Here is an 11,649-nt window from a genome sequence, read left to right on the forward strand (position 1 = left end):
TTTCACTGGAACTCATTTTGGGGCTTATCTTTTTACCATAAAAAATAGCATTATTGAATATTAGACATCTACTCTGAAACAACTGTCTTTTGCTGTAAGTAATGGGAATGTTCAATAATGTGTGGTACATTTCTTGTTTTACTTGATTGGTAGCCTGGTATTAATTGATACACCTAGTATTAATGCATTTGCATGGAAGATTCCAGCAATTGAAATTTTGTAAATGGATCACAAAATTCAAAACTAATTTTGAGCCTTTATTAAAATTATATTTAGTTCAACAACTGCTGTGTCAAGGAGTGCTTCAACATGCATTAAGGATGTTGTGTAAAACTTCAAATCGAAAAATTAGATCTATAATATTGCAAATAGTCCAAAACATTCAATGGAGCCTAGATGGTCTATTTGATATTAGAAATCAGTGAGCAATATGGGGTAAATAACGAGACAGTAGTGTGAAAGAGCTGATTGTCTTTAATGATGTGTTGTAAGTGTTGCCATGTAGCAGGATCAATGTGGACAAACAGTGGGAGGTGCGTGCATGGAAGACTGACTGCACATGGTATTGATCTAGATGTGTGTCAGTGTACGCACACAAAGCACCTGCAGGATACTCTGGTGACAATTCGTTTGCAGCTATGGAGATAAGGTTGTCAAACTGACAATTATTGTGTCTATGTTTCTGATACAAATGCTTGTGTTTTGGTTGAGAGTAATGGTTGCTAGAGAAAATAGAGGGTATTATAGATTGTTAATGAAAAATGTTACCCAGTAGGTTTCAGACCAAGCAGATGCTTGTTTGATACTGATCTATAGATGCTGCAGGGATAGATTAACTCATCACCATCAAGATTGTGTTTTAATTCTCTCTCAGTATTCTTGCAGTTTAAGTTACTAAGTTTAAGACATCAGAAGAGTGTCTTTTGGGGATTCAAGCTCTTAAAAAGTCCCCAGCACTAATTGCTTGTTGTAAGGCTGCCAGAATGTGCGATTGTGTGTCATTATTCTCCAACAGCATGGATCTTGGCTCATGCTGTCAACTATTGGTTTGCTTGGCCCAGATTCAGATATTTACAGGCCACCATCATATAGCTGGAATATTGCTGACTGGCAGAAAAGTAATAAAACGTCCGAAGTGTCCATGTGATTTCTATAAGATTGATCATATGTATCAGAGTAATATCAAACTTTTATCAGAGATCATATAGGAGGAATAAATTACTACAGTAGGTATCACCATCATAAGCAATGGTTATCCCCCACCATGAAATGGGAGGACGATTTAGACATGGGTGTTGTCCGCCACATTTTGTTTCCGGAGCATAACTCGGAAACCATTAAAATATTTTATAATGAAACTTTGCCTTCTTTGGTATGTATCAAACACATGCTGATCTGGTTCCTTTTGATGTTCTGGTATTTGTTAAAAGGGTATTACAAATTTTAGAGTGCCCCTTAGTGCAGGAGAGTGGTTTTCTTGATTTCACATTCTGATGTTACAATATAGTGTGATACATTAGTAAGTATTAACCAACCGACTGTATGTCAAACAATGTGGACATAAGGTGTGTACATTTGTCTTCCTTCAGGAAAGAACTGGAGAAGCTGACGACGACACTTGAAAGACAGAAGGCAGCAAATGAGGAGTCTGAGGAACAGTTTTTGACAGCCCGTTATGAGAAGATGGCCGAGATGAAGCGGGAGAAGGAGGAGCTTGAGGAGCAGATGAAGCAGAAGCAGAAGGAGTGGGACCAGGAGAAGTCTCGAGTGCAGGAAGACCTCCACAACATACGTCAGCAGAAGAGAGATCGTGAGTTCAGCCACCCCGACAAGGGACAGACCATTGGATATTCTGGCAGGGTGGTGTGGTTGGGAGCGGGGAGCTGGAATTGTGTATGGAGAGACTGGATATCTTTCAACAATGCATCTTTTGTGGGAGACAATTTCTTATCTTTTCAACAATCTGAAACATAACTGACAATAATATCCCAGCCCACCCCATTACACTAAACCCCACCCCATCAGAATAAGAAATGCTCAGTCCCTAAATTCAATAAGAATTTCAGTCAATGTGTAATATTTAATTTTGTTTTGTTTATTTGTTTGAGTTTGTTCTACCAAACAATTAAATAAATCTGCACTTTTTCTTCCAATATGTGAAAAGTTACTGTGCTTATATCATCATTAGACATCAGTGGGAATTCTGGTCACAGTCAGTCCCAAGTACGGCGTGCTTATCTAACTCTAAAACGAGGTCGTCAGGCTCTGTGACTTGTCAGGCCAGGTCAAGACTCAATTATTTATAGTCACTTTGACATACCAGAACATTTCACTGATATCATGAGCTCAAAGTGTTTGGACTGATACAGGTCGACATGGTGGTGGTGGTGTGTTCGTGAAGACTCGGGTTGTTTGGACTGATACAGGTCGGCATGGTAGTGGTGGTGTGGTCGTGAAGACTCGGGTTGTTTAGACTGATACAGGTCGGCATGGTGGTTGTGGTGTGGTCGTGAAGACTCGGGTTGTTTGGACTGATACAGGTCGGCATGGTGGTGGTGGTGTGTTCGTGAAGACTCGGGTTGTTTGGACTGATACAGGTCAGCATGGTAGTGGTGGTGTGGTCGTGAAGACTTGGGTTGTTTAGACTTATACAGGTCGGCATGGTAGTGGTGGTGTGGTCGTGAAGACTTGGGTTGTTTAGGTTTATACAGGTCAGCATGGTAGTGGTGGTGTGTTGGTGAAGACTTGGGTTGTTTAGGTTTATACAGGTCGGCATGGTAGTGGTGGTGTGGTCGTGAAGACTCAGGTTGTTTAGACTGATACAGGTCGGTATGGTAGTAGTGGTGTGGTCGTGAAGACTCGGGTTGTTTGGACTGATACAGGTCGGCATGGTGGTGGTGGTGTGTTCGTGAAGACTCGGGTTGTTTGGACTGATACAGGTCGGCATGGTAGTGGTGGTGTGGTCGTGAAGACTCGGGTTGTTTAGACTGATACAGGTCGGCATGGTGGTTGTGTGGTCGTGAAGACTCGGGTTGTTTGGACTGATACAGGTCGGCATGGTGGTGGTGGTGTGTTCGTGAAGACTCGGGTTGTTTGGACTGATACAGGTCAGCATGGTAGTGGTGGTGTGGTCGTGAAGACTTGGGTTGTTTAGGTTTATACAGGTCGGCATGGTAGTGGTGGTGTGGTCGTGAAGACTCAGGTTGTTTAGACTGATACAGGTCGGTATGGTAGTGGTGGTGTGGTCGTGAAGACTCGGGTTGTTTGGACTGATACAGGTCGGCATGGTAGTGGTGGTGTGGTCGTGAAGACTCGGGTTGTTTAGACTGATACAGGTCGGTATCGTAGTGTTGGTGTGGTCGTGAAGACTCCGGTTGTTTGGACTGAAGACTTGGGTTTGGTACAATACATGGGTTCTTGACCTTTCTGCAATACTGCTAAGTGTTGTATAAAACATTTATTCATCCGCTCACTTACTCTGTATGGTATATCTGACATATTAACTAAGACATATGGCATTTCTTCTTAATCATCTTCCCCAGCCTTCTGGATAGAATCAGTTTTACTGTTTAGATTCATGTGAGCTTCTTTAATCATGTTTTGTGAGTGGCCATATAATTATACTTAAGTCATTTTACATCTCTGAAACAATACACATGTGAAGGTAACAACAGTGGGATAGAGATCCAAGAAATGTTGTTTCTATACTGTTTTAGATATGCTTTTAAATATTACCACTATGGAAGCCGTATTATTTTCTTCTCCTTTTTTTCTTAATTAGTTATCTTTGCAATTAACTTTATGGAATTTGTTAGGCAGTAGGTATGTTGAGTGTGCAAAAATAATTTGGTTTTTTTGCCCTTTTTGCCCCTTTTTGCCCTTTTTTTACCTTCAAATACGTCCATAAATCATGTGATACTGCATTTTCAGAATCTCCTCCAATCATCTGTTGATCATTACCATACATCCATCCTTCCTTCTTCTTCCATCAAACTATTATACCTGATGTCTGACACTTCAAAGTCTGTTCAACTTTGTAAATGGTATCTAATAGTCATGATCTTTTTCTTAGAATTTTAAAAGTAAATTTAAAGAAAGCATCCTTTTGATGGCTGAGTGACCAAAATGACTTGTACCTTGTGTTACCATGCTTTTTCAAGTAAATACTTGATTTACCTTTGCATGTGTTTGTGACAGGAGCCACCAGTGGGATGGGCTATGCTCACCTTTTCGCAAACACCTGGCATCATTACTATGCCTTAGTGATTCATAAATGCATGCTGATATCAGAATGTCAGAATCAGACTATGAATTTTATCAGAGATTTCTTTTGATTATGGGAAGGGTTTTGTTGCTTTTTATTCTAAACTAACTTGTAAAGTTAGTGACACAATTTATTTGGTGTTTGCCTTGGTATCAATATTGAAATATAGTAAACATGTAGTCCTATATGCCTGAGGATCAGAACCGAAATCATTGTTATCCTGAACTAATGTATACTCAACATACAAAATAACAAAATATTCCAAGGGAGGACCTGGGACCCTACTCACCATTTAAGGTTAACACTTTCAACATTTATGGGTTATGATATGTATTTATTAGTATTTCATATTGTGGTATACTGATAATGCCACACACTTCTATACTTTATCATTTAATCCATGCAAGGGTGTATATCGTGTGTCATTAAGTCATATTTTGTTTTCCAGTTGAGGAAAGACTTCAAGATGAACTAAAGATTGTGTTGGAAGGAAAAGACAAACACGCCACCGATGCCTCAACTGGATCAGACAGCAGTGAAGACTTGCCAGTGAAAGGAGAAGATGGTAAAGAGATTAAACACCATAAGAAATCTGTAGAAGGACAATTAAAATATTTGGTTGAGAAGGAGCTTTTGACTGAAGTAGATCAACGTCAAAAGCTGAAAGAGCTTGAGACCCAAAAAGAGGAGCAGAAGGCCAGGTATGACAAGTTGCTGTCTGAGCTTAACCACAAGCAGCAGGAGGTGGAGCAGCAAGAGGAACACATCATAAAGGATGTCGACCATTACAAGGACATTGTCAACAAGGATATGGAGGTCAGGAAACTGGAGACTGAAAAAGAACAGCTGCAATTTTTTATTCAGGAAAAGAAGGACCTCATGCATGTCAAGTCAGACACTCCGAAAACTCTCAAGGTTGGAATTAGTCTTGAGAAATTACCCATCTCTCATCAGTCGTCCTCTACTGAGCCGTCTTCAAGAAGCACAAGCCTGTTGTCACTGTCAGAAAAGCCCCAAATTAAGAACAAGTATTTTTTGCAAAAGCCCTCAGATTCTCAGAGTGCTACACCTACAGGCAGCCAGGAATCCTTGAATTCTCAGACATCTGCTTCTTCTGAAAATGTGTCTGGCCTGGCAAGATCTAACAGTAAAAAGAAGCCCTTGTCTTACAATGTCCGGTCTATTGTGAATAGATTATATACACCCCAACCCCATAAAAAATTTGACTTTTTGAAGAAGGGAGATCGATCGTCTTCCCCATTATCTTCACCCTCCCAGTCAACAGAGCGACTAGACCACTCAAGTAAGGACGCTGTGCCAAAACATCAGTTTCTGCAGAAAGGCCATGGTGTACGTTTGTCTCGTTCTCCTACTTCCAGCCCTAAAAGAACAAAGAGATCAAAGACTGAACCGCATGAGAAACATCAGTTCTTAAAGAAAGGTACTGGACACAGAGCCAGCTCATCCCCACCCCAACCACATAAACATTCTCATGCAGGTTCAGAACCTCTTAAGCAGAAGCATGCTAAGTGTCCCAAGCCAAGTGGTAAGGTGCCCAGACAGGATCAGGTTCAGGGCAGTGCTTCCCTTCTGCATCCTGAAGATGCCACATTGCAAACTCCTTTAGGGCCCTTGGACCCATTGCCATTACGAAATAGACCTTTATCTCGCTGTGTTTCACGGGCATCAAGTTTGCCTAAAGTGCCAGAAGCAGTGGGTGAGGAAACGGAATCAGCAGACAGTCAAATGCGCTCCGCACCTAATGTTACCTTTGATACAAGTAAGGTGGTTTTGCGGAAGAAGAAGTCACGGAGATGGGAACGACCAAACTCAATGCCAGTTGGGATTGAGATAGATAAGATATTGGCTGAGCTTGGTAATGGAAACAGATACACTACAAACAATGACACTGAAAGTGAGTCTGGAAATACGTTGAGTGTGGATGATAACCTGGATCACACAGTGAGGCCCTACAGGAGCACTTCCCCATTAGCTGATAATGCATCAGAGGAACACAGTGACAGTACAGGCACAGATGTTACTGTGCTTGATGGACATGGGCCAATGGTTTCGTCACTTGACTCATGCCCCGAGATTATAGAAAGTGTGTGTTCCAACCCAGGTGATACTAGTCCCAGTAATGCAGCAGCACACTCTTTAGGAATAGAAGACACATGTGATAATGCAGTGCCTGGGGAGAATATGCCAGAAACCAGTGTTCCAAGTGAGAGTGTTGATGATAGTGACAAGACTGATGGCGATAAAGGAGACAGTTTCTCAGATTCTCTGGATGATGATAATTCCCCTAAAGACAATTGTTCAATGCCAGAGGGTGACACTGTTGCAAGACCACAGCAGGTGAGGTTAGGCAGTGTTCCAGATGCACTTGGTGTGGATGGTGAGGACAGTGGGGCACCCTTGGATACTGGGTGTGGCGTTGTCAAGGATACTGAGGACACTCTGAAGGTGGCACCAGAGGAGGACCATAGCCAGTTGTCTGAAGAATCCATGACTGATGCTGATAGGCTGGAGAGGCTCCAGAAAGCTTTACAGCACCTCCAACGGTGGGTACATGGTGTTGTATTAGATAGCTGTCGTATGTCAGAGGCTGTAGATCACCTTCAATTAGTAATAACACTTTCAGCTTTATTAATGTTATTGTTTTGTCAGTGTGGTATTTGATATGGAATTTCAAACATGTTACATTTTTATATCATTTGTGTAATGTGGAACTGGCAGCATTAGACATGCATGTTAAATGTTCACATTTCCAAGCAAAGTACAATAGAGCAGATCTCAGGGCCTCAAAATCCAATTTGTCTGTGCACACATTTATTATACAGTCAGTACCGGGTATGTGTAATTATCCCCCGCTGAGTTCGTCCATTCATCCGCTTCTCAAAGGGGACAAATTCTTTCAAAAACCATTTCAGTTAGAGAAATGAAATTTGACACACTGATATTACTAGTCATGATCTGAAATGAGTACGAAGATTTGTGTCTTTAATTTTCAACTAACTGCATAGTGTCTGCAATGTTGACAAGTTTTCTCAGAAACTACTGACGTTACATGAATGAAACTTTGCATGCTTATCTATGAGATACGTGTCAAAACTGTGCTAGAAAATTGGGCCTGTAAATTATTTTCTCCAGAGTTACTTCCATGGCTACATGTTTTGTTTTGTTTTTTGAGCATACACATTTATGGCTCTTAATTCATGTTATTTTACAAAGTTCATATTGTCTGCAATTGGGACAAGTTTTCTCAGAAACTACTGAAGTTAGATTTTCTAAGAGATACTTATCAAGTTTGAGTGTGAGAATTGGGGCATAAGTTATTTTTTCTAGAGAAGAGGCCTTTGGTGTGTATTAATTTCACATTTAATCAATTTTTTTCTGATGACATAAAGTGACTCTAATGCCTATCTCTACTTAAGGCTTTATAGGACTTGTATTTTCTAGTTTATATTCACGTCTATATGAACAAACAAAATTCTTATGTTCCCCATTGAGGGGGATAGTGATAGCGCTGTTTTCTTGTTTAATGTGTGGTTATACCAAGGCGCAGGTGATAAGAATCTGTTGTTTTTTTAATTTTTATCGAAGATGCTTTAGAGATATATATTTCCAAACATGGTACCACAGTTAGGAGTCATCTACTTTTTTAGTGCTTTATGCTAATATAAACTCTCTCCTGCAACCCAAATTATGTATAACAGTACTCGACTGTACTGTAACTGACAAACAATTAGTTAGAGCAATGTGTAAATTTTGAATATCCTTTATATCATCATCATCATCATCATCATCATCATCATCATTATTATTATTATTATTATTATTATTATTATATAGATGTTTAAACTTTTGCATGATATCTTCCTGTCCCTGAAACTACACACCTGGTTTGTCTCGTCCTGATTTGATTGTTTCCAGGCCAGTGGGAGTATTGGTTACGGTGGTGTTAAACAACAAAGTAACAAACAAATCCTAACCTTAACGAGCCTGAAGGAATTAAAAGTATATTCTTTATTTACATTGAATTAACATTTCTCATAATCTCAGAAATGTTAAAGAATTCTCTCAGAAATACATGCAAATGTATTTGAATCATGAAACTTTTTCTATTATATATAGTCCATGAAGTGAAGATTGTGTGTATATTTTTTACCATTGTGATCGGCGCTAAACTTCTGCTATTGTAGACATGGTAAATAATCATGATAATGAAGAACATTTGGAATTGTAACCTGGAATCGCTTACTGCTCTGAGCTATATTTATGCAAGTATTCAACACCATAAGGAATTAAATTTACGTTCTTCAAAGCTTTCAACTACAGAAAATTATGATATGTGTTTTACATTGAAAAATTACAGAAATTTAAACATATGCATAAAATCCTTTCCCAAAGCCAAATAATGTGAACTTAACGTCTACATGAATGTCAGTGGGCATAAGAAAGTGAATTAACATAACAATACTACCGGTAAGCTTTGTAAGTGATGTGTAATACGATTATTTACTAGGTGTCAGTTAACGCGATCGTGGTGTTTGAGAAGGCCAATAAGATTTGAGAGTTTTTGCAAGCTAGGTTAATAACCACAGTTTACAATAAGGCTATTCCCAGACTGTTTGATATACAAGTCTTTAGTTTTTCTGCTTATGGGCTAGCTACTTATTACCGGTACTTGGCAATCAGACGACAAACCCAAAGGTTGTATTGTATATATTGATTTAACATGCCAGGGTATGTATAGCGCTGGACAGATCCCATTGCTGATAGTGACACACCTGAGCGGTTTGCTAGGCAGGTGTATCATGTTACAAGGTCGCTGTGAGAACTTTTTTCCACTCTGATAGATAGCAGATTTCCAACACCTATACTCTGCATGCCTCTACCTGAATGGATTAGTGATCCATTTATTGATTTAAAATGTGTGATCGTTTCAAGTAGTTTGGCAGGCACCCAGATTGGGAAGGAACAGCTTATCTAGCAGGTTGTTTAGTTTCAGACATACCTATATGACATCTTGGAGGACGGAACATACCCTCCAGATAATTGGGTGGAGGTAAACCAATATTTCACCCACTGTCACATGAATCTACAAGTTCTAGTCATCTGTGAGAGTTCCTGCTGCATGGTGAGGTGTTGGTTAGACTGAAGACTGCAGTAGAGACATGTCTCTCTGGGGACTGTACTTTTCTCTCATACACTTCGTCTTCTTACTAATTGTGTACACATTTTGTGTTCCTCTCAGAGGTTCCGTGGGAGCTTCCAGTGGCAATGGACGCAGGATCAAGCGACCTTGTCAAAGACCTAAAGCTGGTGATTCCGACAGTCAAGACCAACTGTCAGATGACTCACTCAGAGGATCAGGTATGTTTACATAACTATATATAAGGTTATGTATCTAGTAGGACAGCGTAGTATTGACGGTATACTGCCATACGCTTTATGTGGTACACGATATTTATTCTGTAATCTGGTATGTTGGGTAACATATATATAACAAGTAAAATTATAATTTGTATTGTTTGACCTAAATCTTCACAGAAATTCATTCACAAATTATGTTTCATTTCAAAATTGATTGACAAAAGGGTGGAAATGATTTTTCTTTCACGGTGGCAGTGACTGACCATGCAGACTTTGACATTGTAATATTTACCTTAGTATGTAGAAAATAGGATCTGCATGCACAATCAGTAGTAATAACTGGTCAATCACCTTAGCTCCCAATATATTGCAGTATCTACTGAGGTAATATCTATCCTAATAACAAGACTGTCCCACGTTTTATGTACATGGAGAACAGTGTGGTCTATCTGTCATTCCAAACAATTTTCTAAAGTTACAAAATAACATACCCCCCTTAGGTTTAAATTATGTATCGTGGTTTTTATGTGCTTTCAGATATGCATGGTGTGTGTTATTTACCCATGTTGATTTTGCCTTATTTTACCACCTGATATCTATCACATTTTCTGTATCCTAAGACCAACTATGCATATTTTATCTTAATCTTCACAGGAAAACTTCTTTTTTTTAAAAAAAGGGGCACGGGTGGCCCAGTCGTCTAAGGCGCCGCGATTCGCTGTGCAGAGTTGCGTCCCTTGGGCATGCCAGAAACCTATGATTGTGGGTTCGAATCCCGGTTCACCCCGATTATGTTTCTAGGTTTGTCAGCACCATACCCATGCTCGTGGGGTTCACCGAAGTGGTACACGTCTGACACCTGCATCACTTCGGGCTTTCCTCCCACATTAAGCTGACAAGCTGTGATATGACTGGAATACTGTTAAAAGCGGTGTTACACCAAACCCACTCACTCACTCACTTTTTAAAACAAAACACCCTCAAACTTACCACCCTGTATTGTCCGAGCAGTCATATACTGTATATATTGGCACACAAAGAACTGAGTCCATCAAGAACCCACACATATCTGGACAAGTGACACAAAACTTTTCATATTTTCTCTGTACTTTCCAATTGTCACACTTGCCCATGTAGGAATTAGGATTTCAAAAATTTGATACGAAAAAAAATTCTGAAAAAGGTCAAATTACACTATCCTCTATGTTGTCACTATTTTGGAGGTACTATTTTGTATGACTAGATATATAGATTTTTTTAACATGCAAACTTCAGTAAAATAAATACAAGAAATTTTAAGTTCTTCATTTAAAAGAGAATTATTGCTTTATAATTTTGCATGCTAACAAGCACAGTCAATCATTTATTCATTGATAAATCATAAAGATATGTTATAAACACTTGGTGTGTGCATGTGTATTGAGTATGGGAGCAAGTGCTATAGGACCTATATATTGTTTATGGCGATGAAGGAATGTATTTGATCAGATTAGTTGTCAAGTATGCAATATCTCACACCTTAGTGGAATAAATCCCAGAGTTGGAATAATGCCAAACCTTAAGTCACCTCAGTCACCTCAGTCCGAAGGACTGCTTTTTGTAATCTACTGTTGGTGAGTAGCTTGTGTGTAGTACATAGAGGTACTGTTCAAGCCAAGTGAAACATACCAATTAAAATATGTTACAATGGTTACATTTAACTGCCCTGGTTGATCAGAAACAAAATAGTAAGTGGGTGAGTTTATTGCTGCTTTGAACAGTTTTATAGTTGTATTATGATGTGTCAGTTTGATGTGGGAGGGAACACTGAAGTGATGCAGGTCTCGGACATTTAGCACTTTGGAGCTTGGGTTTGGTGCTGACAAACTGAGAAACATAATCGGGGTGAACAGAAACAAAAAATATTCCATCGCCTTGTTATTTGTTCATAATACATGGCTGGGCAAGATAATGTGGGGTACATAGATTAATTAAATATGATAAAGTGGAATGTGTCATCGATCTGT

General features: G+C 39.4%; 1 protein-coding gene across 1 annotated transcript in view; it reads left to right on the forward strand.

The window, feature by feature from the left end:
- Window positions 1–11,649, forward strand: part of LOC139442395 (uncharacterized) — an 88,468-nt gene that overhangs the window by 49,524 nt on the left and 27,295 nt on the right. Inside the window, exons 24-26 of the mRNA XM_071223199.1 lie at window positions 1,590–1,810; window positions 4,713–6,828; window positions 9,525–9,643. Coding sequence (XP_071079300.1) covers window positions 1,590–1,810; window positions 4,713–6,828; window positions 9,525–9,643 — 2,456 coding nt within the window. The remainder of the gene's footprint in view (window positions 1–1,589; window positions 1,811–4,712; window positions 6,829–9,524; window positions 9,644–11,649) is intronic.

The sequence above is a fragment of the Haliotis cracherodii genome, unplaced genomic scaffold (assembly GCF_022045235.1).
Source record: "Haliotis cracherodii isolate W230 unplaced genomic scaffold, xgHalCrac1.p SCAF_5, whole genome shotgun sequence".
Taxonomy (NCBI): domain Eukaryota; kingdom Metazoa; phylum Mollusca; class Gastropoda; order Lepetellida; family Haliotidae; genus Haliotis; species Haliotis cracherodii.